Consider the following 19949-nt stretch of genomic DNA (forward strand, 5'->3'; position numbering starts at 1 on the left):
CACCTTCTCCCCATGACGGCCCCTCTCCACCCTAGCCGCTGATGATCACCCTCTACTCTCTGCTTCTTGGAGTTTGATTTCTTTAGATTCCACATGTAAGTGATGTCATGCAGTATTTGTCTTCAGGTGCTTGACTTGTTTCACTCAGCATAATGTCCTCCAGCTTCATCTGTGTTGTTGCAAGTGGCAGGATTTCCTTCTTTTTTTTAAGGCTGAATGCAGAAGGAAATGGCAACCCACTCCAGTGTTCTTGCCTGGAGAATCCCAGGGATGGGGGAGCCTGGTGGGCTGCCGTCTGTGGGGTCGCACAGAGTCGGACACGACTGAAACGACTTAGCAGCAGCAGCAGCAGCATGTATGCGTGCTCAATTGCTCAGAGGTGTCTGAGTCTTTGTGACCCTATGGACTGTAGTCTGCCAGGCTCCTCTGTCTACGGGATTCTCCAGGGAAGAACTGGAGTGGGTTGCCATTTCCTCCTTCATGGGATCTTCCCAACCCAGGGAAACTTGTGGCGTCCGCACTGCAGGCAGATTCTTTACCATTGATCTGTTGGGGAAGCCCTACAGCTGAATACTGTTCACTTATCAACAGCTCTCTCTCTCTCTCTCTCTATCATCCATCCATCCATCTATCTCTACTGAGCGTCACATTTTCTCCATCCAGTCATCTGAGCATGGATGTTTTCTTACCATTGGGCATCAGTTCCATCACCAGCATTGGGTAAGCAGAGTTGGAGCAGCCAACTTTAACTCCACAGTGCTTCACACATTCCGAAGGTACAACACAGGCCACCTTCTCTGAGCGGGGGGCGGATTCAGAAAAGTGGGTTCAGGGAGTGGGGTCAAACAGGTAAGATCTACAACCATTGGACATAGAGACGAATTTCCATGCATGGAAATTAGAGATTCAACTTTGAACTCCGCACTCTGAACCTGCTCCCTTTTTACCCAGAATACGACCTCCTAAGTGTCTCATGCCTATAGCTTCCCTGTGCACTGACCTAAGGGGCAGGGCTCTTCTTGGGGATGTGGCTGGGTGCGAGCAGTACAGCAAACAGAGGGAGCTGCTCCATCCTCCAACAAAGCTGCGGGACTGCAACTGCTCTGAGGAGCACAGAACTGCAGAGACAAAGCCAACCACACCCCTACTCCCCCCCCACATCACCCGGGAAGTTAGCCTTGTCTGACCACTTAGCCCGGTCTTTTACCACCTGTGTCTAAGAAGAAGCATCACCTGTGCTGGTTGTTGGAGTGCCTGCCCCGTGTGGGATGATATCTTACTTCACCGTGGCATTTGCACAATATCTTTTTTTTTTCCCTTAAACAATGACAACAGACAGCAAAACTTGATTTAAAAAAACCCACCCATAGATCAATGGAACAAAACAGAAAGCCCAGAGATTAACCCATGCACCTATGGACACCTTTTCTTTGACAAAGGAGGCAAGAATATACAATGGAGGAAAGACAATCTCTTTAACAAGTGGTGCTGGGAAAACTGGTCAACCACTTGTAAAAGAATGAAACTAGAACACTTTCTAACACCATACACAAAAATAAACTCAAAATGGATTAAACATCTAAACATAAGACCAGAAACTATAAAACCCCCAGAGGAGAACATAGACAAAACACTCTCCGACATACATCACAGCAGGATCCTCTATGACCCACCTCCCAGAATATTGGAAATAAAAGCAAAAATAAACAAATGGGATCTATTTAAAATTAAAAGCTTCTGCACAACAAAAGAAACTATAAGCAAGGTGAAAAGGCAGCCTTCAGAATGGGAGAAAATAATAGCAAATGAAGCAACTGACAAACAACTAATCTCAGAAATATACAAGCAACTCCTGCAGCTCAATTCCAGAAAAATAAATGACCCAATCAAAAAATGGGCCAAAGAACTAAATAGACATTTCTCCAAAGAAGACATACAGATGGTTAACAAACACATGAAAAGATGCTCAACATCACTCATTATCAGAGAAATGCAAATCAAAACCACTATGAGGTACCATTTCACGCCGGTCAGAATGGCTTGCGATCCAAAGCAATAAATGCTGGAGAGGGTGGGGAGAAAAGGGAACCCTCTTACACTGTTGGTAGGAATGCAAACTAGTACAGCCACTATGGAGAACAGTGTGGAGATTCCTTAAAAAACTGGAAATATAACTGCCATACGACCCAGCAATCCCACTGCTGGCCATACACGCCGAGGAAACCAGAATTGAAAGAGCACGTGTACCCCAATGTTCATCGCAGCACTGTTTATAATAGCCAGGACATGGAAGCAACCTAGATGTCCATCAGCAGACAGATGGATAAGAAAGCAGTGGTACATATACACAATGGAGTATTACTCAGCCATTAAAAAGAATACATTTGAATCAGTTCTAATGAGGTGGGTGAAACTGGAGCCTGTTATACAGAGTGAAGTAAGCCAGAAAGAAAAACACCAATACAGTATACTAACACATATATATGGAATTTAGAAAGATGGTAATGACAACTCTGTATGTGAGACAGCAAAAGAGATCCAGATGTATAGAACAGTCTTTTGGACTCTGTGGGAGAGGGGGGGGATGATTTGGGAGAATGGCATTAAAACATGTATAATATTATATAAGAAACGAATCGCCAGTCCAGGTTCGATGCAGGATACAGGAAGCCTGGGGCTGGTGCACTGGGATGACCCAGAGGGATGGTATGGGGAGGGAGGTGGGAGGGGGGTTCAGGATGGGGAACACGTGTACACCTGTGGTGGATGCATGTTGATGTATGGCAAAACCAATACAATATTGTAAAGTAAAGCAAAACAAAACAAAACCCACCCTGAATGCTAATACCTTAGCACTTTAACTTCTTTCGTTTTTTTCAATAGTCTTCTCTAATCCTTTTCCACCAAGGAAAGGATTAGAGATATATATACATATATATTGTATTAGAGATATATATACACATATATATATATATACTTATATTTGCATTGCTATGGTAATTGTTGAGGTAATATTTTGTAATCTGCTTTTTACATTTAACATAATAACTTCAGCATTTTCCTGACTTTTGAGATAGTCTTCAGCCCCTTGTGTGCAATTTTCTATGAAGAGGGACATAGTAATTTCTTCGACCATTCTTTACTTGTTGGATATTTTCAACAGCACTATAATGTTGCAGCAAGAAGAACAAAGAAACATTCTAACTTGCTGTGTAGGGGAATCATTTTAACATGACACCACACCCCCAAGGAAACAGTAGTCTTGAAATAAACATCATTAAAAAAATTTAAGACAAAAAAATAAAGGAGAGTGGGAATTGAAGCACAAGCAATACCTATAAGGAGATATTTACAATAAAATGGATCATTTTGGGGGAAAAAAGGTGATTTTCTTTGTAACAAGATTTTAGCTAAATAAACTGATGCCCAGTTGAGAAAATACGATGTGGATTCAGTGTTATCTGATGGATTGCCCCACTAGAACCAGACACCTTGCTTAGCTGAATGTATTTCCTGTACCCTTCGTAATAAAGGAAGAGTTGACTTTTTAAGGAAGATTTTTAACATTAGCATCTACTTTCAGCTGGCTCAAAAGTTAAAGTACCCATACAACCCAATTCCAAAGCCCAGTCCAGTCTCCAACCATGTTGGAAGGACCAAGAAGTGACAGTGAATCTTGAAGACTTTCTCAGTCAAAGATGTCTTGGACTCAACCATCACAGCTCACTCAGCTCACATTTTCCAGTTTATCTCATCCTCCTGCATTATCTTCTAGACTAGCTTAAATCCAAGCCACTCATGAAAACAGGCTCGCAAGCTCAAATGTCTGCAAGGAGACAGGCGTACCGTACAAAAGAAATAAGAGAACAGAGTGCCAAGTGTGCCAACATTTCCTGCTTCTAAGCCTCCGCACAGGCTGTTCTCGCCACTTGGGATTCTGCTTTTACTGACGTATGTAATGGGTTTTCTAGTTTATCGAAGTTTTTATCTATCTTGAAACCACTACTCAGAATTCACGTGTAATAAAAAAAAAAAAAAGGATCTATGGATTCAAGACTCACCTGTGAACAGGATGCGGCTGATCATCCCTGGCATCACCATGAGGAACATGGGCAGCAGCTTCAGGTACCCACACATGATGCAGGCGGCCTTCACGTGGGACATGTCCTTGCCTGACAGGCAGCGCTGCACAGTGACCTGCCAGGGAAACATGACGTAGTCACGAGAAAACCGGAGGGTGACTTCAGTGAAGGGGAGTGCCTCTCTTCAGAATTAATGTTATAGTGAAGAAGAGAGTCATGGTAGTGCAAAATAATGGGCTTCAGAGTAAAATCGGAACTTGAATCCTTGCTCCTCTTACATGAATATTTGACTTCTGTGAGTCTCAGTTTTTTCATCTCTAAATAGGGTTATCTCTTGTAGGGCATCCTGAATACTTGGTATGTTTGTAAGACTCGTTACATTTAAATCAGTACCTATCACTACTATTAAAACATGTTTACAGCTCCCAGGCTAAACTGCAACAAGGGCCATGTGCTTTTCCAGGTACAAAGCTGTCACTATTGATCTTTGCCACAAGTTGTGCCTTTGATGTGTGTGTGTGTGCACGCACTCAGCCCCTCAGTCATGTCTGACTCTTTGTGACCTCATGGACCGTAGCCCACCAGGTGGAATTTTCCAGGCAAGAATCCTGGAGCAGCTTGCCATTTCCTACTCCAGGGGGTCTTCCTGACCTAGGGATGGAACCTGTCTCCTGCATTGAAAGGCAGACTGTTTACCACTGTGTCACCTGGGAAGTCTTTGATATTCTACTAAGTATGTGACTAAATAAGTCTCATACTCATTGGTTTCTCTCAACTATTGTTAGGCAATTATCCCGAAGGGAAAGCGAGCTCACTGAACTGGAAACCTCAGAGTCAGGCAGCCATCAGAATAGAATTCTGAGATATTCATCTCTAGATTTCTTCAGACCACACTGAGTTATGAATCAAATATGATGGTCCTGGGAAAACGAATGTATATAATTTCGTAATTCCTACTTAAGTTGTACAATTTCTTGACTAATAAATTTTGTAGCAAAGCAGAACTTCTAACCATAATAACATTTTGATGTCACTTTTTCTTCTCAAGGAATGTTGTGAAACAAAGATGTCTTTTTCTGCTTAACTGTCTTTGGGGAGACAGATCTGTTAGGGACAGTGTTATTTAGTGCTGAGGGAGCAGGCGATATTTTTGGACAAAGGCCTGGAAGTTGATGGTTGGAGGGGCAACACAAATTAAAGGTGAGGAGAGAGCCCTGTCAGCAGACAAGCAGGTTCAGCCCCTACATCTAAGAAGGATGTGAGGTCACTTATAGGAAGTAAGTCAGTCAGAGGCAAATATAAATAATAAAGATGGTCCACAAATCAGTGGTGTAAGGATGCATTCTTTGATAGATATGTTGAGGAAATCAGTTTACTATATAGAGAAAAAGAGAACTGACACTGACATTATGTATGGCCATTGATTTAAAGTGAGTTAAAATTGTGAAATTGTAGGTTTAAGTTGACAGAGACTATTTAGGAAGAAGAAAACTTCAAAAAAAAAATAAACCCACCAAAATAAAAACAAACTCATTTGCTATAAAAAGGAGCACCCAGAAAACAAAAAAATAAGATCTTAGAAGCTTTAAATACAGAGGCAGAAAAACTGGAGGATAAAATTAAGAAAGTCTCCTATTAAGTAGAGCAAAAGACCAAGAGACGGATGATGGAGAGAAGTAAAAACATTAGAGAACCAGCTGAGGAAGACCAACACCCAAAAGTAGAGTTCCAGATACGAGGAAACAAAATGGAAGGCAGCAAAGAAAGAATCTCCCCAAATCAGTCAAGACATCAGTTACCTGATCACAGAAGTTCACAGCGGCCTGTCATAATGGATAAAAATAGACCCACACACAATAGTACATTGTGGTGAAATTTCAAAATTTTGAGGCCAAAGGAAAGGCAAGTTTCCAGAGAGAAAAAGCAGTTGTTCAGTCACTCAGTCATGTCTGACTCTTTGTGACCCCGTGGACTGCAGCACACCAGGCCTCCCTGTCCCTCACTAACTCCAGGAGTTTGCCCAAGTTCATGTCCCTTGAATCAGTGATGCCATCCAACCATCTCATACTCTATCACCCTCTTCTACTTCTGCCTTCAATTTTTTCCCCAGCAGAGTCGCACCCAAAAGATCAAGAATAACTTCAGGCTTCTCACCTGTGATGGTGGAAGTCAAAATACAATGACTCTATGACTCTGGGAAGATTATTTCCAACCTACAAATGTGCACAGAGCCAGAGATCAATTTACTAAGAGTCGGAGTGAAGACATTTTGAAACATGCAAATTCACAGCAAATGTATCTCCCTTCTTTATCAGCAACTAACTGGATAATTCATTGCCTCAAAAAGCAGGATTAAACAAAGAAAGATGATGATGTAGAATATTGGGGATAGGAAATACAAGCCAAGAATGAAGCAAAGGGGATGCCAAATATAGTAGTGAAGGAGTTCTGAGTTAGGACGAGCTCCAGGTACAGTGGACAACCCAAGAGTTGGTGAGAGATGAAAGGCTCTAAGAGAAAAGAAGGAGCTCATAGAATACTTGATGTGCTTGCACGAAATGAGAGGAGATTCAGGCAATTTGCTGAGGGTTTGTTATTGAATGAGTAATAATCACCAAGAAAATTTAAAACAAAAGTATTTAGAGTTATTCATTTTAGGGAAAAGAAAAAGCTAAAGAAAAGTCAATCAGAGAATATTATGTAGCTTGGTTGTGAGTTACATTTATGTAGTCACAAAAGTTGCTGCATTGAATGCACATCTCGCCAAAACTGTGAACTGGATCTATTAGGAAGATGAATGAAAGGAGGTGTGCCTGTAGGGGATTGAGAGTGGAAAACTGAAAAAGCTAAACTCTCATCTCTCTTTATGGGAAGCCAATAGAAAACTCTAAAACTGGAAAACTAAGAGGGCACAATACAAGGATTTATTTGAATCTCCTGGGAATCAGGTTTATGAGAAAATTCTGATTCAATGGGTGTGGGTAGCATCTAAGAGCATTCATTTCTAATAAACTCTAAGGTAATATCCATGCCAGTCGTTCACAAACTATACAGTGAGTACAGGATTTAGAGAATAAAAATACATACCAAAATATTTAACTGAGGAAGCTGAAATTGTTTGCCTTTGGGAGATGAGAAATAGGTAGAAAGTTGGACACCAGAGAGCTATTTTTCATAACAGTATTAGTCACTCAGTCATGTCTGATTCTTTGTGAACCCATGGACTGTAGCCTGCCAGACTTCTCTGTCCATGGAATGCTCCAAGCAAGGATACTGGAGTGGGTTGTCATGCCCTTCTCCAGGGGTTCTTTCTGACCTAGGGATCGAACCCAGGTCTCCTGCTTTGCAGGCAGACTCCTTACCATCTGAGCCACCAGGAAAGGGTCCATTTTCTTTTCATTTTTCATAATAAGCATCATATTAATAGAAGTGTTTGGCTCTTTAAATGATGTGTGTGTATGAAATAGAAACTAGATGTTTTTCTATGAGTAGAAAAAGAACAACATAAACATATTCATGTATCTCTCTCTCTCTCTCACACACACACACAGACACACACAGACACACAGACACACACACACGCACACACACTTTACCTGATCTGTACACCAATACCATGCAGCTACAACAGTCATTCCGAATATTGTTCCTGGCCATGGAATATCCCCAGTGACAGCATCTCGAAAAATATGGAAGGAGTCTCCCTGAGGGGTGTAACACTTGGATTTGATTGTCAGGTTGTCTCCCTCCACTATGGTTGGGATGGCATTCATGTACTTCTCTGTAAAATTCTCGTAGCCTCCGACTTCGGCAAAAGCTGAAAAGGAATTGGATAAAATGAAATTTCTGTCAAATCTTAGACATCTAAAGAGTTAATAATCACTCCTTTGTCGTGGAGGTACTCAAACACCTCCAATCAGATTATTTGTGGTGAGGGGACATAGGGAAACTTACCCCACTGGGAGGGTCTGGAAAAGCTAGTCAGGTGTAGGAAAGAACCACAATGGATGGAAACCTTAGAAAGATGAACCCAGACATTTGGGACAACTTATAAAGGTTGAGATGACACAAAATTCATCAGAGTAAATTTTAGAGTGGTAGATATTACAGTTGTCCAGTTGAGTCTGACAGTTTACTTTTTTATTCATTATTTAATTTAGCACTAACACGTTGTGTGTACCAAATACTGTGGTGGGATTATGTGCAAAATGAACTCAACCTAAGGGAAGATGCAGACAATACAAGGAAATTGTTCTGATAAAGGAAATACGGTTTGTAGCAAAAATACATGGAGGGCCTAGGAGGTGAGAGTTTACCCATAGGATAGGATAAGTGAGTCTTAGAGAAGCTGATGCCAGGGCATACACCACTGAGGCCAGAAACCAAAGGAGCGTGAACGAGAAAAACAGAAATTCTGGCTAAGTAGCAAGTTCACAAGGAATTGGTAGTAGCAGTTGCTTCAGGAGTAGCATTGTGCAATAGAACTTCCTACAATGATGGAACTGTTACATATCTGTGCTGTCCAATGGGGTAACTACTGGCCATATATTGGGGCTTCCCTAATGGCTCAGTGGGTAAAGAATCTGCAATGCAGGAGACATGGGAGATGTGGGTGCAATCCCTGGGTCGGGAAGATCCCCTGGAGGACCAAAATGGCAACCCACTCCAGTATTTTTGCCTGAAAAATCCCACGGACAGAGGAGCTTGGTGGGTTACAGTCCATGGGGTCATAGAGAGTTGGACATGACTGGGCAGCTAAATGCAGGACACTGCCATGTATTGAGTGCTTGAAATATGGCTAAGCAAGTGAGGAACTGAATTTTTAATTAGCTTAAATTTAAATGGCCGCATGTGGTTAATGGCAACCATGTTCTGACGAAATCATCAGTCATCATTATGAATTTGTTGTCTCGGTAGTTCAATCAGTGTCTGCCTCGTATCTTAGGCTCTGATTAGGTGCCTGCGTGTTCAGGAATGTCGCATTCAGTGCAGCCTGAGTGGGTGTTGGAGCAGGGTGACTGCCGGACAAGGGAGGGATGAAAAGGATTTGTTTTCACCCTATATCCTTTTTCACTTTATGCATGGATTTTCTAGGCAAACAAAAGCAAAAACTATAATAAAAGAAGCCAAAAATTAGCAAGCTGTAAATCAGATTCATCAATAGTGATCTGGCATGACTTAAAAGAATGAATAACTGATGGTACTGATAAGTGAGAGTCATAAAGGAAAATACAAACTATATTTGTTACTTATATAATAATAGAGTAAGGAATATACTTTAATAATTTCCATCAGTCATAATGAAGTTAATATTCAGTACCTAAATTTTTCCTAATATTTAATCCTTCATTTAATGAGGATTTTATGTAAATGAAAGGTTACTGTGCATTGCATCCAATGCACCAATATTTTCATAAAGTGTCAACTCAATGGTACTAATTTTGTCCATTCTGAACACAAGAATATTAAGGTTTAACAAAATAATTTATCTAAGCAATAGTTTTTCAAAGGAGGTAAAAGTGAAAAGTGAAATTGAAGTCACTCAGTCATGTCCGATTCTTTGCGACCCCATGGACCACAACCTGCCAGGCTCCTCCGTCCATGGGATTCTCCAGGCAAGAATATTGGAGTGGGTTGCCATTTCCTTCTCCAGGGGATCTTCCCCACCCAGAGATCGAGCCCAGGTCTCCCGCACTGCAGGCAGACTCTTTACCGTCTGAGCTAGCAGGGAGCCCCAAAGGAGGCAAAGTTCTCCCTTACTTCTTCATGCTGAGATAGTACAGTAAGAAAGAAGTTCGCAGACACTCCTTTCTGCGTAAAGAGTACGCGAAAGAAAGAAGTTCGCAGAATTATACGCATGATTGGAAAATGTGACCACATAGAAGGGAGGCAGCGGTCAAGAGCAGTCAGACTGAACAGACGCAAATCCCAGGATTTCTGACCGCAGGGCATTGCTCACACCTTTATCACTTACCGAACCCCATGAGAATAAAAGAACCTATCAGCATGATGGCCGTTTGGAGGGTGTCTGTGTAAATAACTGAGGCCAAGCCCCCTGTGAAGAGAAAGAAAGGAATCAGGACCTTTTACTCATGCGCCCTCATCTATCTGCTGTCACCTCTGTGTTCTCCTCTACCCAAACTCTAGAAATAACTCAGCAGAAACATATCAAATGCTCCTGGATGGACTACAAGCCCCTCTCGGCATCTTTGTCGCCTTGGTAGTTATGCCTCTCCTTGGTCCTCTTGTCCGCCTTGCCTTGCCTTGACTCGGTTTCTATGAATTAGAGTGGAGTTCCACCTTTGTGTGAATTTTTGAATATTAAATAGAAATAAAGGCAAAGTTTTAATACCATAGGTTTTCCCTCACTGATCCCTCAGTTTGCTCCATTTAGCACAATTACACTCGCTCTCAAAAAACTGGGCAAGGCCATTTTCACTGTCCTGTTGGAATGCATTATTGTTTCATTAGTGGAGAACCAGATACATTTGATGAGCTGTGTTTTGCTGCAGTGTTGTTCGAACAACAAAAACTTCCCTTTGAGCTCTGGACTCACAGACTCTCAGTTAATGAGATACTCCCTTTATGGGAGGGAAACAAGATGGATACTGAAAATAGGAGATTTATGCCCTTATCTGTCACTTATTCTGAGACATGTACTTGATGTATAAAAATGGCTTCAGGACTGTCTTTATTGTCCCAGCTATACTTTTTCTTTATTTTTCCAATTGAGCTGGTGTGGTTTGATTTTCATTTTAGTGTGCATGAGGGAGAACACTGGTGTATCTGGCTCATGAAGGCCTGCTTGAGCTATTCACCACACCTTTCCTCCCACCGCCAGCCCACTGCTCCCGTTTTCCTTCCCTGATTCTGCGGCTCATAGTCCCACCCCGTGCCCTGGCATGTATTCACTCGGACCCTGCCTCGGTGTTGCCAGTGTCGGGTCTGAGCCACTATTTCATCCAGACTTCCCATGTGTACGTTACGCTGGATTCCAAACGCCGATCTGCGTACCGGACGCGTAGCCGAGCCAGGTCACCATTTTCCCATCCCGTTTACCACGTCACCAGGTGCTCACACCTCATACTGAAGATTCTGTTTTCTTTGCTCTAGTTATGTTTCTCCACCCGTGCGTGAACCTCACAATGGAAATAAAAGGGTATCCTTACATGGCAGTGACGATGCTAACGGCAGCTTGGAGTGAGGTCAGCAAAAGGTAGCGTGGGCTCACCAGTGATTGTGTAAATAGCAGTGAGAGCCAAGAGGATGAAGATCGCCAGGTATAGGTCCAATCCCAAGGCCAGGGTGATGAATATGGCTCCAGAAAATATGTCTGACTAGAGAGAGAACAGTCAGTGTGGAATGGAAACACGCAGTGCGTCGCTCAGCTCTTCACTGATGTCTTCCCACTAATGTTTGATGCTCCCTGGTGCCCTAGTGGTTAGGATTCAGCACTCTCCCAGCCTCGGCCCAGGTTCGATTCCCAGTCAGGAAAAGCCTGTCTTTTCTCTCTGCTTGCCACCTACCAACAACCCTAGTGAGACCATACCATCCTTTGGGGCTTACCAGGTAGTGCTAGAAGGAAAGAATCTGCCTGCCATTGCAGGAGACCTAAGAGATGCCAGTTCTATCCTGGGGCAGGGGAAGGCTGTGAAAGTTGTTGATCTGTTTAATAAGTAACCAGGACAGAAGCTGTTATCATTGTATGATAACAAAATGTACACAAAATGTCACGTCTAGGATTATCGATACCACTTAAGAATGGACTCCTGCTACAGAATCTTTCCAGTTGACCTGCCAGACCGTGAACAGTCACACACACGCTCTGGGCCTCTGTGCTGCTCGATTCAGCTCCCCAGCCTTCCACCCACTCCACACCAGCAGGAACCAACCACCTCAGGAGGCTGCCTCCCTTGGGGGCTCCCTTTGGTACCTGTCATTCTGCTCCAGCACCTTGTTCATACTCTAGCATCATAAAGCTCTAGATGTCAGAGCCAGAGGAGAACGGAGATCACCAGCTCCCACCAGAGGAGCATGTAAGCATGAAGCCCCGGACACCTGCAGCCTCCTCCACCTCCCTTGGGCTCTCCTCACCTTCCTGTCCTGGGACTTAAGTGCTCCCAGCCCTCACCAATGAGGATGACCTCCAATTCCACCCAGCATTGACTGCCATCCTCTTTCCTGGCCTGAAGCATATTTCCTGTACTTATCCACACACTCTAGTCCAGCTCTTAGTTTACTATATTTGCATATAATGTCATAAAACGCTATTTCACATGTAAAATTCTTATACCCTTAACGACGTGGTGAACTGCTAGTGAACAGGAATCTTCTTGCCCTAACATGGAGCTCAGCAATTTATAATAAGTACTGGGAAATGCTCGCGTTGCATTAGGAAGGCTCGGGCCATCTAATCTAAGCAGCTGGTTTACTTCCAATCATGATTTGGCTCAACAGAGGATCATTAAGCAGAGTGAACTTCTGCTCTAGTGAACTGCCTGGACTATAAACTTGCAGGAGATTATGTCCCTAGCCACTGATACATGAGATTTTTCTTTGGTTTCTACATGTACTGCTGAATCTTCAAATTTCTTCTTTCCTTAATAATTATCTCCAAGAGACTTAACTTAAAAAAAAAAACTTTAGAATTCTTTTAACACTTGTTTGTGATATTCGTTTCGTACAGGCAATCTCAGATAAAATAGGGTACATTTAAGCAAAGTCAGTATAATAACACAAAACACTTTCCCTTCTGGTCTTCATGTTAGATAGTCAAGCTGAAAAGAAAATGTAAACCTGGAGTGGCCTTGACAATGAGAATGAAAAGGTTATTGTGCAGGGGGAGGTGGGAGCTAGAGAGTCCTTAGCTTCTGCTACTGAATTGTTGTGCTACTTGAATGAGACTTTCTCTCTTTCTGTACATCCATTATTTTTTTCATAGTCTTAATGAAAGGATGGGTTTATACTCTGGAGGCTCTTGTGACTCAGAATTCTTTTACTCTATGAATGCAGGGTTTCTGAAGCTCCTTTTTCTTTTTTGGCATAAACTCTTGGTAGAGAGACCCCCTGGTGGCTCAGATTGTAAAGAATCTGCCTTGCAGTGCAGGAGACCTGGGTTTGATCCTTGGGTTGGGAAGATCCCCTGGAGAAGGAAATTGCTACCCACTCGAGAATTCTTGCCTGGAGAATTCCATGGACAGAGGAGCCTGCTGAGCTATGGTCCATGGGGTCGCAAAGAGTCAGACACAACCGAGCGATTAACATGTTCAGAGAGACCCCAGGTAGTTTTAAAACATCCATATATGGCTTGACCCATGAAGTTCTCTGACCTTAGCACTCTTGTCCTTCATGAAGCTAAAACGCCAGGAGGGCACTGAACTCACTGAGATTCTCAGAGCCACGCAGATGAACAGGGAGAGGATGGAGAGGTAGACCTGGAGCCGCTTCCCACCGAACCGCTTCCTCAGGTATTCCGGCATGGTCGTCACCTGCAGAGACAGACACCAGCAGGGGTTCATCCTCAGGGTCCCACACACTCAGATGATCTGACATGGATTAAGCCTCTGTGGACAGGTAACGGTGTGTGGCAGTCACCCTCAGGGTGGGTAACACCCCCCAAAGGGGGGAGACGTGAGTGAGAAGGCACAGCCCCTTGGGAAACTGTGAGTCCGGAATGAACATGGGCTTTGGACTCAAGCATTCCTGGGATCTGTTCCCGGATTGTGACCTTTGGCAAATGGCAGTCTCTCTGAACCTCTGTTTTCTCACCTGTAATGTGGGGCTTTAATATGGAAGTAGGTGTAAAATACCCACCACAACACCAAATGAATGGTGATGCTCGAGAGGTAATATTCATTATTCTCGCTGATAATGTTGCAGTCTAGCAAAAACAGCATAACTGATGGACTGCAATTACGGTTACGTGATAAATGGATAATTGAGTAAACTGCAAATACACTTCTGTATGTACAGTCACGTGATTATCTTTATTGAAAAGAAGAGTTACATTAAATCCTATGTAGAGAAAAAGCTGAGGTTATCATTATCGAAATACTAGGTCTGCTATGTGATCAGTTTAAAGGGTTCATTTTTCTGGTTTCTTCATAGCAGACCAAGCGCATGGTTTCATCTCCTCCAATATAAAAGAATCTTAAACATTTATATAATATTAGCAAAAGCAAGAAGGGGAACTCCTGGGGCTCAGAAACTGTGCAGAACCACCTCAAGGATGGTAAGCCATGTCTAAGAACACATGCATGTCATGTGCTGTGGATCCTTGCACCAAAGAGAGCAGAGCTTGCTCAGCCTGGAATGGGAAGGGACTCAGGATGAGCAAAGGGCTATACAGTGACGTGCAGAGGCAGTAGACAGTAAAGCTTGGCCCCCTGGAGCCCCATCCCAGGAATTAGCCCAGGACACAGCACCCCTCAGCTGCAGAAGGAATGAGTATGGCAGTTAGGCTCCAAGAGGCACAGCAGTGCCCCAGTTGGTTGGCAACACCCAATTTGAAGGGGAGCCACCAGAGCATGGTACTTCCTACCCCTCATTAAAAAAAAAAAGCTACCTTCCAAACATCAGAATAACAAAAATTAGAATAAAGGAAAATGTATTGGCAAGAATGTCAGAAAAATGGAATCCCCGCAACAGTGATCAGCAAGAGGATAGCTGACTGCAGCCATTTTTAAGAGCAATCCTGCAGCACTTCGTGGTCTTTTTAATTTTTAAAAATTCTTTTATGATTTGCATTATTTTTTGGCTGTGCTAGGTATTTGTTGCTGCCTGCGGGCTTTCTCTAGTTGCAGAGAGTGGGGCCTGCTCCTTGTTGGCGGTGCGTGGACTTCTCATTGCAGTGGCTTTTTCCTGTCTCAGAGCACTGGCTCTAGGAGCTGGTTTCAGTAGTTTTGTGGGCAGCACGTGGGCTCAGCAGTGTGACACGCGGGCTGAGTTGTCCAGTGACGTGTGGGATCTTCCTGGACCAGGGATCAAACCCATGTCTCCTGCACTGGCAGGCAGATTCCTTACCACTGGACCGCCAGGGAAGTCCAGTAGTTAGTGATCTTATGTAAACATAAACTCAGAAATTCTGGGATGAATAATGTTACTCAGGTTTCATAGCTGAGCAGAAAAAAATGAGGGAATAAATGAATGCCTGACATGTGTACCGGAGAACACCTGTGGATACTCACCCCTGCCTTGATGTAAATGGGGACAAAGAACCACCCTAGAACGAGCAACAGCAGCAAGGCCTACAAGAAACCAAGGACAGAGTGGAAGTTAGAGAGGTTTGGCTCGTGGGCCTTTTCGCTTCACAACCTCCAAGTCTGAAAATAAAACGTTTGCTTCGATCCTGTCCCGCTCAAACAGTTATGATCCCAAGACAGCTGTGGGTCCATTTCTTCTGCTTCCATGATCCAGAGATCACCATTTCCTAGGGCTTAGGATGTGGCAAAGATATGTGGTGAAAAATGGACAGTTAGAGATCTGAGCCCAGCTGGACAACTAGAAGGTCATACAATCTTTACCAAAAGGAATTATTCTTAAGAAAAAATTTATTTAGCTGTGTCGAGTCTTCCTTGCAGCACATGGAATCTTTCTGTGTGGCGAGTGGGCTTGTTGCCCTGCAGCTTGTGGGATCTTAGTTCCCCCACCATGGATCGAACCCTTATCCCCTATAAAGGAAGGTGGATTCTTAACCACTAAGCCACCAGGGAAGTCCCCAGGAATTATTCTTGAATGTCAGGAATCATATAGAGTGACAAACCAATGAGAAATTTAGAGGCAGAAGAATATTCCCAGTGCCCCCCAAGCCTTGCCAAATATAATGATGATAATAGTATAATCTTACATGAATATTAACGTTTATGAAAAAGTCTTCACTTCTATCACTCACGCTGTTCTCACAGCACCAGGTTAGGCAGCTGCGATAAGCACAGTTATTCTCCTGTTTTATGGAGGGGTAAACTGAACCTCACAGAGATGAAAGAAATCCAAGGTCACAGGCTAAGAGCCAGGCTCTCAGCAAGCTGATAATCACACTCCCTGGGGCCATAGGGCATTTTGTCCACGCTTCTGGAGGCTGGCTCCTTTCTCGACTCCATGGCACCATCAAAGCAAAACCCAGACCATAAGGCACACGTGGAGGCTGGGTCCATTCTGAGTCTCTGACACTACTAAAGTAATTATAGGGGCAAAATCTTCAATAGGGGCGGGGCACGGTTACTTGTGACGATGCAAGGTCCCTGGCTGAGTCTATCCAGGATAGTTTTAAATGTAAATAGTTTCAATGTAAAATGATCCAGGATCATCTTACAATGATCCAACTTTCTTCCACATAAGCATCTCCCTCTGACTGATAGGCATATACATGCACAAGCAAACACTAGAAAGGATAAGAGAATAGAACTGAAAACACCCAGTCAACTCAAGAAATGTTTATAGCATGTGCCCAGTCAAATGCTGAATGATGGGGTGGTGTGAGGGACACGAGAGGAGATGGTCGCTTGTCCTTAAAGACCTTAGAGTCTAATTTAGAAGACACGGCTTGCACTGGTGAGATGGCAGTAGAGCAATTAGGAACTCAGTCACCAAGTCTTAGAGATTCTATCTACTCCTCCAAATCAGTTACTCTTTACGATGTTGTCGCTTCCTTGGCCAGTTTCTACTCCTCTGCCTGGCATCAGCCTCAGGAAGTTCCCTGGACATGGGCCTGGTCCCACCCACCATCTAGGATGGACGCCCCTTCTGCATCCAGCCATGCCCCTTCTGTTTCCTTCTGTTGAGATCTCTCAACGCTCCATGCATGCTTCTCTCCTTGTACTTTCTACACTGTAGCGAATGTTTATCTGTCTCTCCCACTGGGATGTAAGCTTTTCAAAGAAGGGGTCATTACCTGTACATTTTAAATTTTCTTGCTTCTAATTCAGACTGAATGTATAATACAGCTCGGGGAAGGGGGAGAGATAGAAATGAGAGCTAAAATGATCAAGGAGGTCAAGTAAAAGTGGGGTTAAATGATATAGAGATGACTTCCCTGGTGGGAATAATGGCTTTAGTGAAATCTCAGAGGTAGGGTATGGCCCAGGCAAAATGGGCCCACAGGGAAGGCCCTGAGGTTCAAGAAGAAGGAGAAATAGAAGTCAAACCAAAGAGGGGTTTGTCCTATGCAGAAAAGAAAAGTGCAAGTGAAAGTCGCTCAGCCGTGTCCAACTCTTTGTGACACCATGGACTGTACAGTCCATGGAATTCTCCAGGCCAAAATACTGGAGTGGGTAGCCTTTCCCTTCTCCAGGGGATCTTCCCAACCCAGAGATCGAACCCAGATCTGCATTGCACATGGATTATTTACCAGCTGAGCCACAAGGGAAGCCCAAGAACACTGGAGTGGGTAGCCCAGACAAACACACTAGAGTTTTGATTTAAAGGAAGAAGCCTGTGATGTCACTTACGTTCCATTCAAATGCTGCAATGGCAATTCCTGAAGCCGCTCCGGTCCCTGCCAGCCCCACAAAGTGGCCACTGCCGATGTTACTGGCGAAGAGAGAGGCACCCATCTGGAATCCAAGGGAAGAGACTAGGGTCAGAGTTAAAAGTCCCAAATTAGACTTCCTGAAAGCAGGTAAATGTTGCAGTGTTTCCATTACTTTTCCATATGGCAGGAGTCAGCAAGCTTATAGCTTGGGGCCTGAATTTAGCCAGTCACCAGTTTTTGCACGGTTGGTATATAAGATTGTTTTCGTATTTTTGAATCATTTTTTGGCTGTGCTGGGTCTTTTCATTTTGGTGCACAGGCTTCCCTTGTTTCGGGGCATGGGCTCTAGAGTGGGCTCAGTAGTCGTGGCTTGTGGGCTTCTCTAGTGTGGCACTTGGGCTTAGTTATCCTTTGGCATGTGGGATCTTAGTTCCCCAACTAGGGATCAAACCTACATCCCCTGCATTGGAAGGTGGGTTCTCAACCACTGGGCCACCAGGAAAGTCCCTGAATGGTTTTTTAAAAATTGAGAGAGCAGCATTGACATACATACATTCCCATGTGTAAGATAGATTGCTAGTGGGAACCTGCTGGATCGCACAGGGAGCTCAGCCTGGTGCTCTGGGAGGGGGGTTCCAGAGGGAGGGGGCTTATGTATACTTACGGATGATTCACATTGCCATACGGAGAAACTAATACAATATTGCAAACAGTTATCCTCCAATTAAAAATAAATTAAAAAAATATGAATCAGAGCTAAACCAGCTCTTTCCAAATGCCACACTATACCTTCTCTCATAATTGGTGATGTATTCTTATTTATTAGAATGACAGGGCTGAGCTCTGAGGCCAAGGGTTTAGGAAAAGAGACACCAGAGAGCAGGCAGGCAATGCACCTCAGACATGATCAGCACTCTACATGTTTTCTTGGCTTGTCCTTAAACATACACACTGGAAATTTATCGCCAGGAAGCTTTGACTCACTCACCGGCCACCAGGTCACATCTCGACCAGCCAGAAAGAAGCCTCCAACGGTACCCCGGTTGGTCCTCAGCATTGCCTGAGAGAAGGGAAGACATTTACGAGTCAAGCCACAGAAAGAGCCCCTGAGGTGCCCCTGAATCTCTGGCTAGGCTGCTGACAGACATGACCTTCTTTTCCAGCACTCCTAAAAAGAAACATTATCCTCAAAACTGTGATCCAGCACCAATTTTTCAAGGACTTCAAAACCACACTTTCATAGAAACCAAGGCACTTTAAGAAGTCATATTTCTCAACTTCTGTCCTAATTCCTCTGTTTATTTTCATTGATGAATACAATGTGAGGTATCTATCCTTAAAGCTGTGCTTGGAAGGAAATTTGCAGCCTCCAGCTCATTGCTTAAAAGAGAGAATGAACGCAAATGACTTAGGCGTCCAAATCAACTAAGTTATTGATAGAAAGTGAGCAAAGGAAAATAAAATCAACGAGATAATAACACAACATCTTTATTCATGATGTCAGGTGCTGGAAATGCCAAATAGGATAGATCTGCAGTCCCGCTCTTGGCCCTGTTCACACGATGGGCTTGTTAGAAGGATAAAGTAAATCAGTGGAAGCATTGCTGACTCACACGTGAGAAAATGACTGCTTAGGGAGGGACAATGAAGTTTGCAGCAGCTGATTGAACGTCCTCTCTGCTTTGTCACATGAGACTTCTCCCTCCCTCAGTCGTTTCCCCCAGCCTCAAGCCTGGAGTCCACTCTGAACATCCCACTAAGCTCCTACATACCCACAGTCCAACGGCCATCACCAACATGAAATAGATGACAATGACGGAGATGTCAGCAGCATTTTGTATACGCTCTGATGTCTCAGGAGGGCTGGGGGTCTCAGTCACAGCGCTGGGGCTTAGTGTGCTGGCCATGGTTGCAGGCACTGCTTTCCCCATCCCAGGGACAGCCCTTTTCTTATATGTGCTCTAGGTTAATGATCAGCCTCGCGCAAGTGGAGAGCACTATCAGAGCCATCTCCTGGGCAGGAGGACCTTTAAACCTTTCCTCTGAAGCTCTGAGACCCTGGCCCTCCAGCAGGCATGTTGGACTGGGTGGAGTGTGGGAAGGAGGGGTGAGAGATGAGAAACGGGGTGAAAATTGGACGTGGAGAGAGGGTTGTTCATTATGTGGAAAGATGGTATCTGGGAAGGTGTTTTGATTCTAAAGCTTTGGTTCTACTCTAGGAGGTATGCTGAATAAATATCTCATTTAAAATCCTTAAAAAAAAAAAGATTTGAATAGTCTGGGTGAGGATTAGGGAGAGATGAAGGGGACAAAGAGAGGGCTAAGAAAGAGGTGAAGGGTCTAGAAAAGAATCAGGAGGACAAGGGGTGAGGGATCCTTGTAGAGCAGATAAGATTCCC

General features: G+C 43.8%; 1 protein-coding gene across 1 annotated transcript in view; it reads right to left on the reverse strand.

The window, feature by feature from the left end:
• SLC5A4 (solute carrier family 5 (glucose activated ion channel), member 4) overlaps positions 1-19457 on the reverse strand; it is a 28161-nt gene extending 8704 nt beyond the window's left edge. The window contains exons 1-10 of the mRNA XM_010828822.1: positions 19323-19457; positions 18539-18610; positions 17528-17632; positions 15269-15328; positions 13466-13570; positions 11314-11419; positions 10057-10137; positions 7679-7899; positions 4062-4197; positions 690-797 (exon numbers count right to left, since the gene is read on the reverse strand). Coding sequence (XP_010827124.1) covers positions 690-797; positions 4062-4197; positions 7679-7899; positions 10057-10137; positions 11314-11419; positions 13466-13570; positions 15269-15328; positions 17528-17632; positions 18539-18610; positions 19323-19457 — 1129 coding nt within the window. The remainder of the gene's footprint in view (positions 1-689; positions 798-4061; positions 4198-7678; positions 7900-10056; positions 10138-11313; positions 11420-13465; positions 13571-15268; positions 15329-17527; positions 17633-18538; positions 18611-19322) is intronic.
• Positions 19458-19949: the final 492 nt, after the last annotated feature.

Source organism: Bison bison, unplaced genomic scaffold (assembly GCF_000754665.1).
Source record: "Bison bison bison isolate TAMUID 2011002044 unplaced genomic scaffold, Bison_UMD1.0 scf7180017864495, whole genome shotgun sequence".
Lineage (NCBI taxonomy): Eukaryota > Metazoa > Chordata > Mammalia > Artiodactyla > Bovidae > Bison > Bison bison.